Source organism: Heliconius melpomene, chromosome 1 (genome assembly GCF_056956725.1).
Source record: "Heliconius melpomene rosina isolate 202511_hmr_F chromosome 1, ASM5695672v1, whole genome shotgun sequence".
Classification (NCBI taxonomy): Eukaryota; Metazoa; Arthropoda; class Insecta; order Lepidoptera; family Nymphalidae; genus Heliconius; species Heliconius melpomene.
This window is the reverse complement of record NC_140389.1, coordinates 12,421,093-12,446,221: the sequence shown is the minus strand read 5'-3', so window position 1 is coordinate 12,446,221 and position 25,129 is coordinate 12,421,093. Positions and strand designations below refer to the sequence as shown.

The following is a 25,129-nucleotide window of genomic DNA, read 5'->3' as shown; positions in this document are numbered from 1 at the left end:
TTTTATACGTTTTTTTCTTTCCTAATTATGGAATAACACTTTAATAATGTTTAAAATATATTAAAATTATATTAAGAAAAAAATATTTTTAAATGTAATTTACCAACAAGTTATTTTTGGAAAAACTATAACATATTCTAGTATGTACACTATCGAATAACCAGAAATATGACAATAACGTATTGTATTCAATCCTGTTCTTTGATTGCAACGTTTTATATTTTAATAAAATGCAAAATATTTTTGGCGGATGAAATTCGGTTTGTGCTCTAAATATTTTTGAATAGATAAGTTTTATATTTATTTTTGTCTAAAAATATTACCATTTCAGAGTAACTTTCTATCAACTTAGGTCGTGGTTATGTTCTTATGAGCTCTAGCTTATGAAATAGAAGTCGAAAGATCTATTTTCCGACAAACATTACATTACAAAGTACAAAATATATTACACAATACAAAATATATTTTTAAAGTAAAGTATGTTATTACTATAGCCGTCATGGCGCAGAGACAAAAGCGTGTGTTTGTAACGCGACGATTGTGCATTCGATTCCCACTCGGGGGATTGAATAATTATTTGATTTTGTACCAAGTCAAAAGCGCGGCGTTGAGTTACGCCACTCGCCACGCATTGCCTCGATAAATTCAGCAGAGAGCGGAGAACGGAATGTCACTCTTAACACTAAGTTCCCTCTGCCTGCGCTATAAACGGGATACAGCGTGAAGCTGATTTTTATTATTATTTAAAACAACTGATTTCTAGATATCAGAAATGAAGAGATTTCAGTAAATGGAATATGAATATGACAAGCGCTTTAATATAATGCTAATGGAGCACAAATTGATCCAATTATGGAAATATTACGAATCCGTTAGGAAACACAGTTTTGTATAAAGTATATAATTTGCCAATATTGACTCGATCAGACGGGTGTAATCAGTCAATGGGTGTAAAATTATCGTTTATCGAAAAATATCAACTTCACGCTGTATCACGCACACAGCAGGGTAGGCAGAGGGAACATAGTGTTAATAATTTCCCTTTTTTTGCTCTGGTGTCGAGACAAAGCGCGGCGTTGAGTTCTGTCACTCAACACGCAATGCCTCCAGAATTCAGCAGAAAGTGAGGAACGGAGTGTCTTAAGTCTGAGTGCGGGATAGTAGCGTGAACTTGATTTAATTTTATTTATTTTTTTAAATTTATCTTATTAGTCTAGGTTGAAGTTTCCAATCTAGAATCTGATGCTATTTATTATTTTACACTGATTGTATTATATTATAGTCTATCCCTATTAACTTCTAAACAAAACTTATCGGTACCTAAAAGTCATTAAGTTAACATACATATAGCTAGCTTATGCGATGTACGATCGAGAAACCGTTACTCACCGCAATAACCAGGGCGATGCGATGGTACGACGTAGTTGAGGTAGCGTCGTTGTACAAGATCGAAATATCAGTTCACGTCAAACTTAATTATACCAATTACGATGTTACTCGAGGTACTAGCGTATAATGGCCGTATCCAGACATTTGTCTCATTTATTTATCATCACGGCGCAGTGGCTGTAAACACAACGGTTGTGGGTTCGATTTTCATTCAGGGTTTTGGTAAAAAGGCAAAGCGCGAGGTTGAATTCCATCACTCAACACGCAATGGCGGCAGAAAGTAGGGAACGGAGTATTAACATTAGATTCCCTCAGCCTACCACGATATATGCGGGATACATCGTGAACTACCGAAACAAATCTATATAGATTTTTTTCATATATTGAATGTAAGTATTTTCCAACGATTTTAATAATGTGAATAATCAATTTGCGGTTTCCAAGACGACATGTTTTTGATAAATTCTAAGTAGTTATTGCATTAATATATGATCTATATAATGCTTAATTTAGTTTCTATTATTTGTCAATTATTTGGTTACATCAACAATTTACTCATATAAAGAGATTTGTAAACTATTGGACACAAGTGAAATATTTGAAACTAAACCCTAATTTAACTTTTGTAGTCTCCATAACCATAAAATTATGAAAATATTGGCAATGTTCGATTAAAAATCAAGACATTTCAATATAAAAGTATGCGTCTATAGGTACTTAAATAATTATTGAAAACACAATCGACACCATGCCATCTTTTTTTAAAGTTCAAGAGACTGTAAGCTGTCATATTCCAATTGTTATTTCTCTCCCCTTCACACTTCTTTCATTGTCACTGTCCTACTTTCAATTCTGAAAACGTCGAACAAAAGTGCAATACTCCTCAGACAAGATAATATTTGTCCCATTTTTTTATCAAAATGTATCTTTTACCAATGAGTAACCATTGTTTTCTGGAAATATACATTATTATACAAAAAAGTAGATATAAATATATATAATATGTTATATATTGTGACTGGAGTAACATTAATAATAGGACGTTCATTTCTCAACACTGTATTTTCTAAAGCTGGATTGTCTACGACATTTGAATAAATCATTGCTATATATTACAAAGTCAGCGTATAGCGGCTCGTAATACATCAAGTAGCATAAAGAGGCAGGTCGCGGATGCACGGGTGGTTCTTACAGCTCGACACCAGACCTGTCACTGTAAAATATATTTTATACAATGTAGTAAGATAAACATATTAATATTTAAATTCCTTATCTCTCTTTTCTTCTTCTCTTTCTCTCTTTTCTTTATTTAATGCTGGAATATTGATTGTCGTAGGTACATATGTACTGTGCGTGTAGCAGTCTAAAGAAAGTTTTTGTGAAGCACATGTAAGCGCGGGCTTTGTATAAACAACAAAGCCAGAGACTTGTATTGCGGCAGCTTTTAGGCGTATAGTTACAGTGCCATCCGCAAATGCGAATTTAAGCTTTGCATTTTGAAAAATTAAAAGCGACATTTTCAATGCAATCGCAAACGTTCTTTTACACAGTCGACGCGGGTAATGGCCACTCCACTTCGAAATTGTGCGGTCTTTCTTATCACCGCCTTTGTCAACACTCATTTAAACTTAACGTTCACAGTTATTAATCATTTTCATATTGTTTCATATATTCCTGGTGCAAGCAATTATCTCTTATTTATTAAGAATAAATAATTCTTACTTATACAATTACAATTGTCAAGTTAAAAATGTATAGAAAAATTTAAATTATTTCTTGATGTTGTTGTCTAAATAATAAATTCTATGTATAATTTACATGAAAATTATGATTTAAATGTTTTACTTTAAATATACAAATTCATACAATTATATTGAACAAAAGTAATATAACAAAAACTATTAAAACATTCATACATAAATACATATATGTAGGTAAAGTAGTAGGTAGTTGGTAGTTTGGCATCGTAAATCAACATGGTGGCGCGGCGTCACATCCTCTCCACCTCCAGCTCCGTCCGCGTCGCTGCACCTATTCGTTTTGTTTCATTTTCGCAATCGAATAAACATTCAATAATCTCCGCCGAACAAATAACCACATCGTCGTCATCGTATCTTACAACTGTCTATCATAAATTTATAATAAGTCTAATGTATTATACATTAGTAATTTATATTTTTTGTTTTATTGTGTTATTTCACGTTTTCTACCCACGTTTTAACATTAAAGGGTTAATTCAGCTTCACGCTGTATCCCGCACTCAGCAGAGTGAATTTAATATTAAAACACTCCGTTCGCCATTTTCTTCTTGATTCTGGAGGCGCCTACATTTCTGAGTGTTGAGTGGCAGCACTCAACGCCGTACTTTACGTCGACACCAAAGCGAAAAAAATTAAATTTAAATTTAAATAAATATTTCATTTCTTCGAGTAGGGATCGAACCCATAACCCTACTGGTTATGGGTTCGATTTTAGGATTTTAGGGTTCGATCTTAGGGTTTTTTAGGGTTCGTTTACAGTCACACTTTTGTGCCCCTGTGGCACGACTGATCTCTCAAAGGATGTATATTATATTTAAATTTACAATGAATAAATCAGCCAGGCACAGAAAACAGTCTTAAAACTAGATTTCAAGTAAAATATGAAAGGGAAGCGACAATTTACAAGTATTATACAGCTGAAACCGAAATCGTCGACAATGACAAGCAAACGAAGAAGAAACTATAATTTTTATTCTGTATTCCGTAGATAAGGTTGCTGAGTTTTACCCAGAAGAAAAAAAAATCTTTAATATAGGAATAATGTAAAATGTAGCAAATTATATACATAAATAATTCTTTTCAAAATCTCCACTTGATTATTATTATATATATTGACTTATTACAGGTTTTATTTATTGAATATTGTTTATTTCCATAAAATGCACTGGATTATATTCATTATAAATTCAACTCCCGATAATAATTAATGACTTGCTAATAGGTAAAATTTAATTAAATGCTATAATTGTGGTAATTAATATTAATATATTACTACATATTCATTAAAATAAGATAGTTCACCTATTACTATTTGTATTTTAACAAAGAAAAAACTGATCAAGTGTGAGTCGGTTACGTCAACGGAGGGTCCTGTACTAATGTCATGCTTGTAATTAGGTTAACAACAGAAAATCTTAAGTGTGCGGGCGTAGGCACTCATTCTGCAATTTACTGCAATTTTCGGATTATTTCCATATTTGTAATTTAAGATGTCGCTTCTTGCCAAATTCCATAATTCTAGGTCCACTGAAAGTACTCTATAGATTTTTAATACACGGTGAATTTCATAGAAAATGCAGTAAAAATAATGGACCAACAATCTTTTGATTGCCTTGATTTAGATTTTAACATGACGGACATCAAAGTCATCCTATATGGTTTCTGTTTTTTTCTTTTCAGGTACGGAACCCTAAAAATGTTGAGTCAAATATGTCTAGGAATATAAAATTGAGAAATACTATATGCGACTCTTCACGCTACATTAATATAAAGAACTTACGAAAACGATTTGCCGAATATCTTTTATGATATTTATTACTTATTTTGTCAGAATTTAAAGCCTTGATTAAGATTTTTTTAATCTATAAAGCTTACATTAGGAAGTACATTTTTTAATTTTAAAATACGAGTATATTCACGTCTTTGATACCGTTTCAAGCAATTAAATATACTAAATTCCCAAGGACAAGGGTGCTTGTACACACATATAATCAATCTCTTTTGTATAACTTCTCATAAATCTAAATTACTTTAAAATTAAAATAAAAATAATATACAACAATAATAGTAATACCGTTTTTTATATGAATTTGGCAAAACAATTTACACCCAAGTACGCATATCCATTTATATTCATGGCAAAACATATATACTCTAATTTATTTTTTCGACATTGATTTATGAAAGCCCTGTACGCGTACACAATTATAGCGCTTTCCCTGATTCCATTATATAATGTAAACATAATGTGTTACTATAACGTTAATTATTTTGTAATTTGATAATAAAATTAATTGTAATAAATTGTATGGTATTGGGAATTGTACTAAATGCTATTTATACATAAAATATACTTTATATTGGCATTGTGACGCCAGTGCATATTGTTAAATTCAACTAATTACCTAAGTTTACGAATCCGAATCCTACTCGCTAGAATCATTGTATATTCATGACTAGTGGACCCGGACGCGGCTACTTAAGTTTCTCTATATTTAGCGGTTTGGCCCTAATTGCGTAAAAGACAGACAGACAGACAGAGTTACTTTCGAATTTATAATATAGGTATGGATTGTCAGGTGCTAATCGTTATAATAAGGATACAGGGCTAGAGCCAATGAGAGAACCAGAACAGAACTTATGGCCAAGCTTCGAAAGTTAACGAAACAAAATAAATATTGATGTTTTTTAGGGTTCCGTATATTTTAAGGAAAAAAAGAATCCGTAGAAAATCAATTTTTTGTCCGTCTGTCTGTCTATCAAGAGCCATTATCCCAGGAACGCTTAGAGATAACGAGTTGAAATTCCAACCATGTATCCGTTTCTTGAAAATCTTATTTATACATTTACTTGAAAAAAAGATATGGCCCTTTTATAGCGCAAAAAACGCCTATTTCGACACTATAAAATGAAAATTAGTAGAGTACTTCCAGTTGACCTAGAATTATGAAATCTGGCAACTACTAATATTATTTATTTATATTTACATTTCTTGAAAAACTTACTAAATACACTCTTTAAGTTATCAACATTAAAATAAGAGTAAAGTTACATAGATTGATATATGAAAACTGAAATTCAGTTGACCCGCGATCGGAATGAAAATAAACTAAAATTCGAATACTTTTGTTACGGTTTATAGTTTATCCCAAACATCCACAATCAAAATAAATTCTATTTTTTAAAACACGCTTCTGTTTCAGGGTAAATATTTTGATTTATTGAGCTTATATGTGTATACAAGTTCTCACATATGCAAATATCATCAAGATTTATGAAATATAATTAGATTATAATATTAATATACCTAGATTTGTATTATAACGGTACTTTTAATATTATTATAATATATTACTAGTACAACTAGCTGTACTTAACGATCGTACTAAACTTTGAAAGGGACTTTCCACGCTGACAGACTTCTGCAGCGCGCTACAATTTCGCTGCTCACATCAAATAAGCATATCCCATAATATTGTATAGGTAACATCATTATTGAATAAAGTATTTACTAAAAAGCGATATGAACTAAGTATCTGACATTAAATAACAATATAAAAAGAAATACCCTTAAAAATGAAATCTTCAACAGACATATTCCGAACTCACCGATTTCTCAGAATAAGTGAATCTTTCTTAGATGAACATTGCACCAGATCGTGATACGACACAGACATCCTTACGAATTGAACCGCTGCGCCTCGGGACGACCTCGTTTGAGCACACAAATTGAAGCTCCAAATACGAAGAAAACAGAATTTAGTCTTAGAATATTTAAATTTCAGTTGTAATTTATTTTGTGACTTTGACAATTTAAAATGAACTTAAATGTTTTAGAAGCGATAGACTTAATTGTTGAATTCAACTCGAAAATTAATGAGTATTTAAATAAAACGCTTATTTTTTTATTTTATTATTGATTATTACATAACATCATAGCAGCAGTTTTTTAAATTATTTTTATTAAATATAACAACAACAATCCCAAGTAAATATACTCGTACTCGTATCACAGTCGCCCTTAGTCTAAAGAAATACTAATTTTCCTGACAGCATGCATGTTGCAAAATGGCGGCAATTTGCCCCGCATGTTTCCTTTGAACGATATGTAAAGTTGTGTCATTTGAAGTAAGTTTGCATGACGAGTCTAACTAATTAACAAGATGTGATAGACTTGTCTAACTAAAAGAAAGGTATATTTGTTGTAATTATAATTTATTTTCTTACTTTAACTTTCAAGTTGAGTTAGTATTTCTTAAGGATGCAAAATCGATTTTTTACTGAGTAGTTCTATTTAGATTTTTCTATCTTTTATTATATAGAGTATGTGCCCCAGGGGCAGTGGTAGCTCAGCATACTAAAAAAAATCATAATCGCTTAAGTTTATATTTTTCTCTTTAGTTAATTACTCCCGTTACCGTTGTTACCTTCTTTTTCTATTTCCTAGCGCTGGTATCAAGGTAAAGTGCGGCATTTAGTTTCGCCATTCAACACACAATGACTCAAGAATTCGGCGGAATGTGGGGATTCAAGAGTCTTATTAGTACTAAGGTCCATCTGGCCACCCTGCTGTATGCGGGATGCCGCATACAATGCGCTAAGCGTGAAGCTAAATAAATTAAAAATTAATTAAATTATGTAAAGGTAAACTAAGTAAGCTAAAGTATTTACGTGTATTTAGTATACATATACGTTCGCTATCGAATACCGAATACAGCTTATTTGTGTTGTCAGCATCTCAGTGGGAAGTTTGTAACAAGCTTTGTAGAATTCCGTCGTAGCTTGATAAAAACGTAGGGGCGGTTTCCAAGAGAGCGGGTTCAATTTCGTTTCTTTTGAAATTTTATAGGTTTTCTTAAATATTTTTCTTTCTTTAGCGTAGAATAATTTGCCTTTAAGCCATGTAATATATTTAATACATAACATTTTCTAATAGCTTTACAGATATGTAGATTTGTTTTTAAATTATAGACGACTAGCGGACGCGCGCAACTTCGCTTGCATATTTAGGGGTAAATTCTAATAACCCATGAAACATTGTTCAATGAAATATTTTTAAGAGTCTAAATTTCAAATTTTATAAAAATCGGTGACGACTTAAAGATTTTCCCATACAAACTTTCAACCCCTTATTTGCACCCTTAGGGGGTGAATTCTAGAAAGACATGTAACACATGTTCAATTAAATATTTTTAAGACTCTAAATATCAAATTTTATAAAAATCGGTGGCGATTTAAGAATTTTTCCATACAAACTTTCAACCCTTAATTTGCACCCTTAGAGGAAGAATTCTAGAAAACGATGAAACACGTGTTCAATTAAATACTTTTAAAAATCTAAATTTCAAATTTTATAAAAATCGGTGCTGATTTAATTTTTTTCCATACAAACTATCAACCCCTATTTTACCCCTTTAGGGTTAAAATTTTTCGAAATCCCTTCTTAGTGGATGTCCAGATTACAAAAGTAAACATCTGTCCAAATTTCACGTTTCTACGCACAGCGGTTACGGCTGTGCGTGCGTCTTACCTCAGTCAGTGAGGACAAGTCCTTTTATATATATAGATAGACTAGCGGACGCGAGCAGCTTCGCTTACGTATTTAGGGGTGAATTCTAATAACCCATGAAACATGTGTTCGATTAAATATTTTTAAGAGTCTAAATTTAAATACCTTTTTATCTCTAACTTTATAAAAATCAGTTGCGATTTAAAGATTTTTCCATACAAACTTTCAACCCCTTATTTGCACCCTTAGGGGGTGAATTCTAGAAAACCATGAAACATGTGTTCAATTAAATATTTTTAAGAGTCTTAAAATCAAATTTTATAAAAATCGGTGGCGATATAAGAATTTTTCCATACAAACTTTCAACCCCTTATTTGCACCCTTAGGGGGAGAATTCTAGAAAACGATGAAATACGTGTTCAATTAAATACTTTTAAAAATCTAAATTTCAAATTTTATAAGAATCGGTGTCGATTTAGTTTTTTTTCCATACAAACTTTCAACCCTTATTTCACCCCTTTAGAGTTAAAATTTTTCAAAATCCCTTCTTAGTGGATGTCCAGATTATGAAAGTAAACTTTTGTCCAAATTTAACGTTTCTGCCATCAGCGGTTAAGGCTGTGCGTGCGTCTTACCTCAGTCAGTGAGGACAAGTCCTTTTATATATATAGATTATGTTCTCAGGATACGGCGTGCTCACGCATGCCGTAGGGAATGCATGCTGTAATCGTTTTCATTAGTCGATATATCCCGCATGCGGGATACTGGAGGGTGTCGTTCACGCATGCCATTAAGACCAGATACCCGCTCGCCGCATACAGATAACCTACTTTCATTAGTCGATAGCCCGTGATCGGGAACTCTCCGAATGCTATACCGACTGAGTTACATTTAAATTATGGTCCATTTAATAAATAATTTTCGATAATATGTACATAAATCTGTAATTACAATTTGTTTTTTATAATCTTAATATCTTGTTTTATAGTAAAAGAAAAATATGTTAAGATTTGTTTTTTTTAAAAAGGGTATACTAAAAAAATAACAAAAGTTGCCTTTATTTGTATTTACGTAAGTACATATGAGTACATACGAGTAATGCGACAACGTTTATCACTTTTCCCCAGTATCATTTTGTCATAGCGACTGCGAATAAATAAAATGTACTAATGTAAATAGTGAAAACAACAAACAGTATTAGGCAATAAATTGTGCATAATCTTATCATAAATATATACATATATTATATATATTTTAATCAGTAAGATTAAAATAATAAAAACTTGGTGGCTCTTGTCCAACCGCAGTGAACACAGTCATGTGCATGGATCAAAATACAGGGCACTTCTTTTATTATAATGCCTATATCAGGCTAGAACATAATTTTAGTGTTTCTGACATTTTTAAAGCACCTATTATTCTACACTTAGAAATAAGTTGGATTGCAACTAAATTACAAATATTAGTATTTTTAGAAAATTACCATGTTTTTTAGTTACATATGACATTTATGTTTTATTGCTAATTCATACACATAAATGCGTAACCAACCACTCGTAGATTTACAGTATTATAATTATATAGATGTGTTAAGCTTTTGTTTTAAAAGAAAATCTCATGAGGCCCATTTATCTTGTGGCAATTTGCAAACTTTTTCTTTTACTTAGATTGCGTAAATGTTATCTACTAACAAAAGTTATAATTATGTTATACTCTTACATGGAAAATTATAATATAAAAAAATACTTATGTTATTTATAGATTTTTATCAAGTCACTATGAAATATGAATTTTCTTATTTTTCATTTGCGCATAATACTAAACAAATATACAACGTAATTAAAATATTTTATCAATATCAATATTTGTAATATGTATATAGAAACGTCTGGCAGAGATAATATCTGTAAGCTTTGGCTGATACAAAATATTATAAAGAAAATAAAAATAACTTGTAAATACTTTGGTTTAGGTACCTTAAACCCAAGCTATATAGATTAGAATAAAACAAGGAATTATTGGATCTTAAATGTCACTTATCCACATGTAGACAGTATGTTTTACGATGAACAAAACTCCAAGAGCACTACGATAAATTTTCTACCACAAAAGAATACATCTTATGCGACTGACTACAGAGTAGAAGTTCTCGATTGAATTATTTAATTGTTTACGCAAGTTAACAACACGTTTACATAAATTAAACTACAGAAACCTACATTTATCTTATTTTAAATATAAATAGACATAAAACAAAAACACTGGTCAAGTGCGAGTCGGTGTCGCTCACTGAGGTTTTCGTACCAATGTTGTATTCTTAAATTCAAAACAATCAAAAATCTTTATAGAAATTATATAGGTAAAAAAATCATATTAGAAATTTACAGATTAAAGTAATAAAAAAATATATCAGACGTCATTCTATAATGACAGTTGTCAGTCAATTACGTATCACAAGAGGGCGAAGCCGCGGGCGGGTCACTAGTTTCCTTAATAAATGTTGATTTTCGTTGATATGTACTTGTTGCTTTTGATAGACTTATAACAATTTTGTACTACATATCCAAAAAACCAGCTTTACTTATAGATTCTTATAGGCTCGTGTACAATCAAATCAAAAGCTAAATATAGTTAGCTATTGAGGTTTACATAATGACTAAAACTATTTTGAACGAATAATTTAATTAAAGTCTTCACGTGATACGTTTACGGTTCGTCGTTTTGTGAACATATTTGAATATTATATTTTTTTAAATAAATTTGAAAAATTAATTAGCACAATCTTAAACGAAACGAGTAAATATATTGGTCACACAACTTTGGCGTTCAAATATATTATGTTAAATATTTTAAATTACACTAATTCCATGTTCATTTGTAAATTCATAATGAATAAATATTTTCGTCATGTAAATCATATATATATAATACATATTTGTCACAAGCAAACTTACGTAAAGGAAACTATTATATTTTAAGTATACTTATATTTTACAGATTTTTATAACAAACCAAAATGACGGAAGCGTTTTATGAAAAATGTTATTAATAGAGAGATTGAAAAACTTGATTTAGTACTTTTTAACAGATAGTAATAAATCAATCTTCATATATAAACAACGAAAAACAATGGAAGCAAAATTATTCATAAATAATTATGACTTTTTTATGGAGAGAATCATAGTTACTTGGTTTATTAGAATACATATTTAGTTTCTAACTTCAATATTACAATTTGCCTAAGAAGAATTTCTTAGCAAAAAACTTAAAGATATGGCCAACATTACGTGCAGTAAATCTAAAATTTAATTATATAATTTAATAATATTCTGCTCGCGTCTTCATCTGCGTGGCAATTACGAGTCTGGCTATTTCACATTATGTATATGTTTTACGTCATCACATTAAGAATCTTTGATATTCTCAGGCGTACTATATAATAACATTATAATAACAATGCATGAACAATTAGATATTTGAATCACTGTCTATTAATAGAAACTGCAATAAAATTTAAAAGATTTATTCGCATATTGCATCGGTAGTAAATAACTTTGTTCTAGATGATGATTCATATGTGGTAAAGATTTTATTTCTACAAAGACATCAGCGAGGAAAGCGAGATGGTATGTTTATACCATTCTTGTTTAAATATAATAATATCCTTTTGGAATGAGTAAAGTATATAAATAACTAAAAAAACAAATTGTTAATAGTAGCAGTTTGAACAACAACGTGTTCGCATTTTGAAGTACACCTTTTTCTATGTTCTTTCATAGAACTAGTGGAATTCAACATGAGTCGCCCTTAGCATGCCATTCAAAAGTGTACTATAGAGGTCCTTTTATATCATCCGCTTCAATTTCGCGGCGCAATTTATATGCACTTTGTAGCCGTGGCCGCTCAAAAGCACCTCACTCGAGCATTTATTCGTGGAGAGTGCTACTGCTTAATGTGTTTTTTTCTGCTGAAGAAGCGTCTTGATGACGACGTTCATAGTTAATGAGCTGCCGGTATCCGGCGGGCGTTGTACGGTAGATTGCCCAGCTTTCAAAGACTCACAGTATGCCCGCTTGCTCTTGCGGAGAGAAGGTTCCGATTGTACATTATTGTTTACCAACAGAATGACTTTCTTTTACCAGTAACATATTGAATGTCCGCAAGCGGGAGGTTGATACTTCAAGTAAGCGGTATGTCGTGAAAAAAGTTATTTTTCTCGTAGTTTCATCTTCATTCAACAGGGATCTTCTCAGCAAAATAGGTTTTTACGTGAAACAAAACGTTTTTATCCTTTTTTGCTTAGAAGTTATTACAAAAGATGGTAATGTGAACATGTCAACATCTTGTACTTTTTAATATGTAAAAATAAAATAAATTTATTTAGAAATAAAAATCTGATGGAGAACACTAATGCCTTTACATGTGGGAATAAAACAAATTCTAAACAAAGGAAACAACAACAACAACTTTTTTTTTTTTTTATTTCTATTTAATTTATGTAGAGAAGGGTTTTCCATATATATATATACACATGTCTCTAAAGGCCAGGTGTAATGTTCTAATGTTCTCTTCTGAAAGCCGCACTTCATGATAAAAATGATAAAAACTCAGTGATAATAAATTATTTTTTAACAAAAACAAAAACCGACTTCTAACAACGAACTAAAAAGTGAAAAATTATTTTACAAAAATTTTATAATTTTGAAGTCGGTGTCAAGCTAATGCTACAACACCTTTACTACAATATCTAATTACTAAGCCAGTTTGTTCTACTGAGCACCGATTTCAAAATTATAAAATCTTTGTAAAATTATTTTTCACTTTTTAGTTCGTTGTTAGAAGTCGGTTTTTGTTTTTGTTAAAAATTAATTTATTTTACGACTTTTAGTGATGGGTAGATCTTAAAAAGATGCTTCTTAAACGAGTGGTGATGGTGGTGGTAGTGGTTGTCAACGAGTGGTTGTGGTTGTCCTGTGTAAAACTTCATTTAATTAGGTATTATTTTTGCGCAAAGTAACATTTTGGTATATTGACAAGAACATACATAAAAAGTATTCGGGCGAATTGGGAATCTCCCTTTTTTGAAGTTGGTTGAAAATGAGAACATCCTCTTTTTTGAGGTTGGTTGAAAAGAAATGTAACGATCAGGAATCTCACTTCTGACATCGAGTTAAAAAGTTTTTGCTTGTAACTATTACAGTATAATCAATTTTTTACCAAAAAAAACAAACTTTCACCGGATTCCATAATCGGAACCTAGCCAAACTTTCACCAAATTATCCTTGAAGTGTATCCTTTCAAATAAAAAAAGAATCATCAAAATCAGTTTGCGCGACATTGAGTTATTCGTCTATTTGTCGCGCACATACCTAATGCAAATTTAAGACTTATGTGATTTTCTCATGGATACCATTGTCAGACATGGACCAAAAAAAAATGGGACCATTCGGGAAGCTTCACCTTTCAAATAAAAAAAAATTATCAAAATCGGTTCACCCAGTCAAAAGTTATGAGGTAACAAACATAAAAAAAAAATTAAAAAAAAAAATACAGTCGAATTGATAACCTCCTTTTCTTACAGAAGTCGGTTAAAAACACGTCTCAACTAGTGTAATATTTAAAAAAAAAGGATTTATTTGTACATTTAAATTATTATTAAATTATTATTTGTAATTGTTACTTCGAATAAGATAAACAGTTATGATTATATTAAAATGTAAAATAATAAAAAAATACTCTATAATTTACTGCTATTGGTATATGTTCAAAGTTTAAGAATAAGATCCTTTGGTTTTGCAATTGGGTGTTTTAAAATGTCAACTATAAATAGTTAATAATTAAGAATTAATGATTAGAAATGGAAATATAATAAATAAATTTAAATAAATATTTCATCCCTTCGAGTAGGAATCGAACTCACAACCGTCACATTACAGTCACACCGTACAAGGTTGATGTCTAATAAACATAAAAAAAATATTAAAATGATGAACAATATTGAAATGAATAGTAATATATGGTGTGTACTTTGTACTACGCATAAAAATATACGTCACACCAAGTATAGTACGTAACATATAAAGATATAAATAATATAAATACATATAACATACGTATAGCTTAAACAAACTCAGTTAAATGGCACCGGCCTAGGTCCATCAAATGTCATAATTAGTGACAATTTCAAGGCTTAACGACACGAAAAACTAAAAATAAAACCCTATTGAATTAGCGCCAAGTCGATTGCATTAATATGGACTAGAAATCTTCTAAACAGTCAGTCTCTACACGTGCCGGTATACATTTGAATACTCGATTCATTAGTAGAGTGCAGTGTATCAATTAATGCTGAGGTTTTACAAGCAGGCATAATATGATACAGCAAGCAGAAGACGTATTTATAAACCATATCATTGTTTTAAAGTCATACCTTACAATAACTATTGGTACTGTGTGAAAGATATGCCTCTGTACCGTTCCATTCCTTAGCAAAGTTATATGAAACAAAAATTTAATTTCAAAACGTTTGTGTACTTGCTAATGTGGTATTCGACATTCTGTGATTAATTTGTTTTCTATTACATCAATTGAAAGGAGTGCGCATGCGGACGCTTGTTTTATTAAAGCAACTGAAACTGGGATCACACGACTTCTTCAACGACAACTAAGCAGCCGTTTTATATACAAAAATATGTCGGACACCTCTTGACCAACGTCGCTTTTCAAAGACTACGGGAAGTATAGAAGACGAGCACAATGGTCAACAAATCTTTAGAAGCAAGTAAGTTTCGTATATGAGCTTATTGTAAAATAAAATTTCGAGATTAAAATAATATTTTGCATATTATTGAAATATACTCCTTGCATATTTTAGACAAGGAAATCTAGCTAGCTTTATATAATTGTTTCTTAGTAAATATTTAGAGATTCTTCTCAGGGATATGAACCCAATGCCATAAAATATATTTTAATAACTCTGTAGCGTCTTCTTATACTGTCTTTTTTAATAGCTATCATGTCTGTTAGAATAACTAATTCACTTTGCAGATGAAGATATACTAAATAAAAACTGTAATAAAATTACTAAATTAGAAGAAGGCTACCTCAAAACGTGAGTAAGTATAGTACATTTTTACGTTTATATTAATTTCAGATACGATATGAATACTAAGCATTATAATATTTTTTATTTTAGGGAAGAAATTAAGAAAACTGAAGTTAAATTTTCACAAAAGTTGTTGTCCAAATTACCGTCTATCTCAGAATCGAAGCAATATGTAGCAATTTGCATATGTGGTAATTATAATTCACTAAATAAATACTTCCCTTATAATTATTACAAATATCTACTTGTCTTAGAATCCGTCATAGTTTTGATTCACAACATTTATATACGTGTATATATATTACAGTCATAATGGTGCTTCTTTTACAATATAACAATTACAAATATGTTTATTGAGCTAGATGTCATTTATTTTTGAGACCACTCGTGGCGCAGGGGTACAAGCGTACGACTATAAATGGGATAGGTTGTGGGTTCGATTCCCCCTCGAGAAATTTCGAGAAAGGAAATGTCTTAACACTAGGTTCCCTCTGCCTGCCCTACAGCGTGAAGCTGATATGCCACTAAGATCTCCTTTTGATTAAAAAAGCTGAATAGATGTTAATTTAAAAGAAAATATTAATTTTCTTTCGAATACACCATCAATTTAATGAATTAGTGTAATTACCTATCACGAATTACTTGATCGTAAAAGCATAATGGTATTAGCTACCTTGACTTTAGTATGATGTATGTATATTGCAGTACTATATATTTATTACAGTGTTTTGCTTGTGGGGGACATCATGGTTTCTCTTCAAAGACCTGGTGTTGCCAGGAGGTTACGTGTTCCATATGACTGCATTGATATTAGCGGGATATGTATTTGGCCATACATTGGAGAGGTGTACGACTATTAATCCCGTAGTCGGGATGACTTTAATGGGAGTCTTGTGCAAATCCTTCGGTTCGACAAACTTTCTACAAAATCCATCTGCAGATAAGATAGATTTTCATCTTAGGTACAGCTCGCTCTAAGTGCTTCTTATCCACACAGTTCTTAAACAACATTGATCCGACTTGCTAAAGTTACCTTCTTATATTATGAATATATGATGTTGCTACTACTTTTATTTTAACATTTTTTTATTTCATTTATATTTGTAATATATTATAATTTATTGATTACTAAACTATGATAATAAAGTAATAATATTAAAATTAACTTAAACCTTAAAATGTAGCATAAAAACAATTTGTAGTCATATATATTTAAAGCTATAAAATAATTTCAGACGAATTTATCCAGTTATTATATTAACAAGAGGCCCTCTTACATGGGACTGGGAATATATAAAAAGTAATTCAGTAAAAGTTTTCTCATTGGCAACCCTCCCTTGGATCGCTGAGTGTTTATCCACGGCGTTCTTCACGCATATACTCCTTGGATTCCCTTGGTATTGGGGTAAGCAAGATTCATTAGAAAGTTGCGTTAGTGGAACTTAAATATTTATTTCTAAATACATGGAACAAATGGATAAAGCTGGAATACATCTGTATATAAGGAAAACAAGTGTAACGAAAAATGAAATGTATCTTTAAATATTTTATCAACAGGTCTTCATTTGGGGGCCATAACATCTTCAGTATCTCCAGCAATAATTGTGCCAACCACTGTAGGTTTCAGTGCAAAAGGTCTAGGATTAAAAAACCAAATAGCATTACTGGTAGCTAACGCCGGTGGTCTAGACACCGCCTTTACTGAAGGCATGTTTGGAGTTATCAACAGCGCCATGTTTTACCAATCAACACCCATTTACCGTATAGTGAAGGTAGTATTCAATTTTGCTTTTAGTTTTAATACTCTTAAGTACTCAGGCGGTCTGCTTTTATGAGCGTAGCACTAATAGGTAGTATCAGTAGCCGAAGCGTCTTTAATACTATTACAACAGTCTAACATAACTAAGCTCCATTAGTTCTGCTAACATTCTCGTTTGCCAATAATAAGAAAATTGAATTTAATATGTTGGAATTTTTTGCAGCAGCTCCCTCGATTTGAAACTGTAGACAGAGATCCCTAATTAAATCGTATAATTGTACTTCTCTAATATTTGTATTATATTATATTCATATAACAATTTCAAGTTATATTAATTTGAAATAAATATTTACAAGTATAAATAATTAACTATACATAGTTATTTATATTTGAAAATATTTATTTTATATAGCTTGTTTGTTGATTAACTGTTTTCATTTCGTAGAGATACAAATAACATTAAACCACGTAGTTATTTCTTATTTCGGTTGAAGTATTTAATTTTTTATTAGATAATTAAATTAATACATAAAACGTTATGCAAGCTTTATTTGCGTTATATAAGCAATTTAAAAGAGGCCAAACAAAAATTGAATTATAAAAATTACAAAAGAAATGTTATCACTACAGGCAGCATGAAACAATTTTATTCTTGAATAAGCATTCGAAAATTATTGTCAATTTTAATTGAAATTGATTCAAAAGGCACGATCAAAAGTTGATGGCGATGAAATTTATGAAACACAATATTGTATTTAAGAATTTATGATATACTCGTATGTTGTTGTTATAACAGGCAGTATTCGCAATTTTCGTTGGAATTGGTCTGGGAGTCACATGGGGAGTATTAATCGACGTCCTACCTGATCATAATGATTTATATGCCCCAACTATTCGAAGCCTACTTATATTCGCTGGTGGAATATTCTTCAGCTATGCAGGTGGATATCTCGGCTGGGGCGGTACATGTAAGTATGATAAATGACCAGATGAAAGGAATAAAATATGTAATATTTTTTTTTTATGTATAATCAAATATATAATCATTTTTTTGCCCATTTTTCTATCAAATCATAAAAACCTTACAAAATAATCCTTACATCCTTACAAAATAATCCTTACATCTGCATGTATCTTTATTTTAAGAGATAAATTCAAGATATCCTATCTTCATTTCTCTTTTTATTCAATCGACATGTTCCTACAAGATAGAGATCTAATTTATTTTTTCCAAGAATCTAGGTGCTTGGAGTAAGTATAAGTATTAAGTATAAACGTACGTGCTTAACGTATAAACGACTATAATATACTAGTCAGGATGCTGTAGCTTCTGAAAAATTGCCGTAAGATTTTGTGGCTTAAAATTTTTAAAAAATAATGTGTCATTTTAGAGTAAATTTTCAAGATAATAAAGTTATTCGAATCCGTTGGTATAATTATAATTTTTTGACGTTTTTATTAACTTTTAATCTATTTTTTAAAACTGAATTTTTATTTAATTTCATATTAATGACCTTATCATAGTTTAATATAATATTAAATACTGTCGCGCATCTTCGTAAAGTGTACATGAGAATGAGTGCTGGACTTCTTTACAATAAATATGCTCCTTAATCAGCCTTCATTTCAATTAAAGCCAATGAAACTAAATTATTTTAAGTACTTTAATGTCGCACGATTCAGTTTCACATATTTCTTCAATTAGTCTCGAAATAACCGCTTCATTCTGAAAATGTAAATATTTAAAGAGGTAAATATAAATAGATTTTTAAGCGACTGTCATTTTATTCCATCCATCCATGATTTTCCAATCTTCATCGTGTCGTCTCCATTTGCGAAATAAACTATTCTCCACTGACACGCCTAAAAGGCATAAAATATTATTAGAAACAGAACAGAATAGAATATTTGCTAGTTTTCTTAATTTCATTATTAAATTAATAGAATATAATAAATAATGGTAAACGGTACTACAGTGCGTTGCACTCGAAATACCTAAGTGTATTTATTTTATGCGCTTTTTATTTTATCAGAAGATATTTTTTTATTAATATTAAGACGTGGTGGTACGTGGTGCAGATGACAAATATCGAACTCTACAATTCATGAATGTGTTGTGTCTATTTCGATAGTTATAATACTTTAGGTCGCACAGTCTGGTTAAGCCAAACGTGGCCTTCGTATCCATTTAGAACGGAGTATATCTCGAATGGGCAAGAAAAAGAGAAAAAAAATAGTATAAATTTAGATTATATAAGCGTCTTCGCTGTAACCGCGACAGGTGGTGGGTTCGATTTCCACTCGAGAAAATGCACGGTGACGAGGCAAAGCGCGACATTGAGTTCCCTCACTCAACACACAATTCATCCAGAATTCGGCGGAACCGGAAGAACGGAAGTGTCTTAATGGAACGAAAGTTAGGTCCCCAAGTTCCCTCTGTCTACCCCTCTATGTACGGGATACAGTGCTGATTGATTTTGATTAAATCTGTTTATTATTTAGCAGGAGTAGCTATAATGGTATGTGCGGGCGCAGCGGCTACGCGGTGGTCGCGACGAGGCTGGCCAATAAACAATAATCCTGTTGCTGAAGTCTATAAGCTTTTATGGAGGATATTTGAGCCGATGCTTTTTACTCTCAGTGGTTATTTTTTTGAGGTAATTATTTTTTTTTCTATAAATAAATTAAAATTAAAATTTTAAGGTTTCATACATTTAAAAAGAAAAATAAATGTTATAAAAGAAAGTATATCATTTGAATAAAAACGACATATTTATAAATGATACAATGTGACGATACATAACTGCATAATGCGATGATAGTACTAAAGTTGATTTATGACGTTTCTCGAATAAACACTGTATCACAGATAATACAAATACCTATTTGCTGCAGACTTTGTCTTCACAACTCGTTCACATGCACATAAAATTTATGAAATCTATGATATGGCTGAACCAATTTTTACTTTTATATTTAATTACATTGTATTATTTCTTATAAAGTCTTGTGTACAATATAAAGATGCCACTCATGACATAAAATGGTTTCCTCTCCATATAATTTAATATTGTGGACAGTTAAACAACTGTACGTTTTTATTTTAGTTAAAATGAACAATAAATTATATTAGTATCTTTCGGAATCTTCACTCAAAATTAGTAAATTTATTGGTAAATTTTTGCCCAAAACGTACTTACCTAAGCCATTATTAAATATTTCATTCTAGATGATATTTCAAAGACATCATTACTAGGATCCGTCGAACCTGTTACAACTAAAAGGCGTTTAAAAATTTCAATATATCTTGTAGGTATACCTTCATTAACTAGAACGCATACACGATTTTAAATGTTTTCGTTATCACACGAAGGCATGACCTACAACTATTAAAAAAATATTTTTTTTTCTCGTCCTACTCTATCCAGTCAAGGCTAGCTGTATTTTGAGAGAAATATATATATATATATATATTTTTTCTCATAGGTATCTCTGATGACCACAAGGGATTTCGGACTAATAGTAGGTTGCATATTTGCGGCTTTATCCGTGAGAATGCTTACAGCGTTCTTAGTTGCGACGGTTAATCAATTACCTACAAAAGAAAGTATATTCATAGCTATCACTTGGATGCCTAAAGCCATTGTGGAGGTAAGTACAATAACAGAATGTTGTTTTTCAGTGATTAAAAATTAATTTCACGCTGTATCCCGCACTAGCAGAATAGGGAGAGGGGGGGTTCCGCTACTTAACACGCAATGCCTCAAGAATTCGGCGGAAAATGGGAGAAGTGTCTCAAGGAGAACAAAGTGTTTTAACACTTTAGGTTCCCAGGTAACCTCTACCTATCCCGCTACTGCGTGTAGTATTTTCGTAGTATTTTCGGCAGTTAAATAAGAATATATAAATGTCATTGTTGTCTATCGGTTACTGGTGTCTTTATTATACATAAAAGAATTCACTAACGATACTGGCCATTGAATATTTGTTTGTAGGTACTCTTTTTAATGTAGTTATTAATCACATTTGTATGTTTACAACACTAGTCATTAATCATAGTAAATGTCACCATATCCACCCACAATGTGAAGCCAACGAATGTATAAAAGCATCATTATCAACTTTAGTAATATTGAAATATTAAATAAAAGTTAGTTAGTGAGTTATAAATATCCAGCCGTTTAGGATCTAATTCATTTTAAGGTATGCCAGTAGTTTGACGACGTGTTCACTTTCAGAATTAATATCTAAACCCAAACTGAAATTAAATAAACTATTATTATTTCGCTATAATTTGAGGCTAGTCGTGGCGGGGGCATAGGGCATATAGACATGTGACTGTAAAAGCGATTCAGCGGAAAGTGAGAAACTAAGTGTCTTAACACTAGGTTCTCTCTGCCTACACTGTAAATGAAGGAAAAAAATCGCTATAAAAAGCTATGTTATGATTCATTGGGAAGAATTAATCTAATTGTGTTCATGCAATTTCGATATCCTTCTAATGTTTAAATATGTTTCAATTTATTAATTATTATTATTATACATTATTCATTGCATTTTTTTCTTATTTTCATTGGACATAATATGCACTTTGTCATTATATCATTATACTTAGTCGCCATTCATATTTTAAAAGTAATTATTATTGCTACTTTATATAAATGTTAGTTTTCTCATATTAACTTGTCATAAAAACACTTGCTCTAACATAATCATTATGATGTCATTAATGTAAGGTGTCATAAATATATATATACCTACATGATTATGTATTTTTATACGACTCTAAAGCCCTTTATATATAGTTGTACAGATCCAATTTGTATATATTTGTACAGCAAAGATATATTTAACTTGTCTTTTTGTAAAATGCGGCGTTGTGACGAATTTACCGCATTACATCTAGCTATGGCTTTATATAGTAAATATAGAAGTTAGATAACATTCATAGAGTATGCTCTTAAATTATCTATATCAAAATCATCTATACTATAAATAAATTGTAAAAAAAATACACAAATAAACAATTTCAAAATTTTGTTTGGGAAGTTTGTCTGGGATTTTTTTAAATAATTAAATAAGACAATTTATAAATAAGATCCCAACAAAATTAATTACGATTTATTAAGTGTATCACGGTATAGTTGACCATACTAAAACAAAAAGAAGGGGGCAAAATCACGCGGAGACCGTTAATAAAAACCGACACTCAATCACTAAAAACACATTATATATCAAAAGAAATTAAAATTCACATATATAATTCTATCTTAGTTTCAAATATGGCGTAAATCATAACGACTGATTATATTACAAAGTCTACAACATTTACTAAATAATATGAATATTACTAGTATTTAAATTTACAAACTCTCGTAAAGCTCTTATCTTTATTCTTTCGCAAATATCCTTGGTGCTTTAAGTAGGTTAAATACTGTAAATACAAATAAATTACAAGTGCAAACATAAAAAAACTTCTTTTTATTCAGTAATTCTATTTGATATTTTAATTATAACAATTGCTTGTTGTATAATAATATTAGGAACAGGAGGGAACCTACTAATCTATTGTTAATACAATCTGTTCCCATTAAGACACTACCGTTCCCCACTTCTCGTGGAATTCTGTAGGCATAGCGTTTTAAATGGCGGAACTGATCGTTAAAATATTAAATGGAAATTGAAATATTAAATGTTTCAGTTGGATCGATTCGCACTCGAGGGAGCGGAAATCGAATCCACAAGCTGTCATGTTTAAAATGATACGTTTGTCGTGCCCCTGCGCCACAGTACGGAAAACAAAACGACTTCAATCACTTAATAAAATAATAGATTTTTGTCTGACTAAACGTATAAACGACAAAAAATATCCTATAAATCCAACACTAGCTAAATATTTGTATTTGAATAATAATGCTTGCGCTTTTTTCTGATTTTTTCTAAATATTTTCTTTTTTCCTAATTAAATCTATTTATATTTTAAGGCAGTTCTAGTGCGTGTGGCTACAGATTCCTTATGGACTGAAGGTGTCACACCAAAAGACCAGTGGATCGCGCAACAACATTCGAATATCATTGTAATTGCTATATTAATAACCTCTACATTAGGTTCAATTTTAACAACAGTCTGTGGTCCAATATTACTATCTCGGGACGGTAGAGTTTCGCCAAAAGGTAAATAAATATATTCGTGTATTCGTGTATTCGTGTGAATTAAATAAATACAATAATATATAATTTAATTTCTTTATAAAATTTAACCTTTAAGAAAATTACAGATAATCAGCCATCGCACCCACCAGTCACGCCAACCACCTCGGAATTTGATCATATTAAAAATACAATTGATTCCATTCAATATATAGATGCAATATAAATGTTAAAATAAATATTGAATCAATTAAATTGAATTAACAGTAAAAAGATAAAATTTATTTTTTTAGACCCATATAAATATATATATATGTTAATATTAAAATTAAAAAAATATTTTGAGACATTTCGTATGCTTATCCCATCCCACGTATCCTTTTTTTCATAAAATAAATATTTGTAAAGGAAAAAATATACATTTAAAAGAAGATGCGTACTGTGTAAAAATAGCTCATATTCAGGTCAAATTTATTTTATCTATTTAATTTATAGTGCCATTCAAAAGTAGCAATTAAAAAATGTATACTAAAAAATAAATATTGCTTTTTTAGTTCGCTATATTTCGCACACAGCAGAGAAGACAGAGGGAATCTAGTGTTAAGACACTCCTTTCTCCATTTCCCGCCGAATTCTGAAGGCAATGCGTGTTGAGTGGCGGAATTCAACGCCGCGTTTTGCCTCGACACCAGACGAAATTAAAATATTAAATATTTAAAAAAAAGCCTTATTATGCTAAATATAGAAACTAAATATAGAATAAAATAAGAAAAAGTGTTGTTTTTCTCAACTAGCTACCGGTCATTCAGAGCTGATGAGGTACGTCAATAACAAGTACTTCTCTATCCATGCATATTAAGAATACTTCTCTATTAAGCAAACACATCAACCTTTTACATGTAGTGTGAAAGAAAATCGTGCAGCAACTTAAAATAATGGAAGTATTTATTCATTTAAATTCAATACATACTTCAGTTGTTTCTTTATTATTATTCTCTAGCTCAAATCCATAATCCTATATCTTATAAAACAAAGTCGCTTTTCGTGTCTGTCTGTTGTTTCTAACTCTTCTTCTTCTAAACCACCTAACGGATTTTCTTGCGGTTTTCACCATTAGGTCGAGTATTTTTCGTAGAAGGTTTATATATAGTTTATTATTTGTACATTCTTATGTAAATTAACATAAATACGAAAAATATGAATAAAGTCCTACCCGCTGAGACACTTTCGCGCATGCGCTGCTTTAATGGTAAGTACTACATGAAAAAAATGTACTGGAGTATTGTTCCTCTCAATGAGATCTACAAAAAAGTCCGCGAGAGCATATTTTTATCTTTTAAGAATAACGTGTAGTGATCATATTTCTGTCTAAAAATAATAATTTCAATATATTTTTTAATGTGAGGGATATTTTTCCATAATGGTATTAATCCTTATCCTTTAAAATACTTTATTAA

At 30.7% G+C, this 25,129-nt stretch overlaps 1 protein-coding gene across 2 annotated transcripts; it reads left to right on the top strand.

The window, feature by feature from the left end:
- Positions 1-14,937: 14,937 nt before the first annotated feature.
- On the top strand, positions 14,938-23,952 carry LOC146541510 (sodium/hydrogen exchanger 9B2-like). Of its 2 annotated transcripts, none has more exons than XM_085194197.1 (11): positions 14,938-15,439; positions 15,706-15,769; positions 15,854-15,954; positions 16,488-16,725; positions 16,999-17,168; positions 17,321-17,535; positions 18,319-18,490; positions 20,025-20,179; positions 21,009-21,173; positions 23,507-23,696; positions 23,801-23,952. In XM_085194197.1, exons 1-11 carry the CDS (start codon positions 15,415-15,417, stop codon positions 23,896-23,898), a joined length of 1,593 nt encoding a protein of 530 aa, XP_085050323.1. In that variant the 5' UTR covers positions 14,938-15,414; the 3' UTR covers positions 23,899-23,952. The 2 variants fall into 2 exon arrangements, with proteins under 2 accessions (XP_085050323.1, XP_085050332.1); XM_085194206.1 differs by having other exon boundaries at positions 14,940-15,439; positions 15,706-15,773.
- Positions 23,953-25,129: the final 1,177 nt, after the last annotated feature.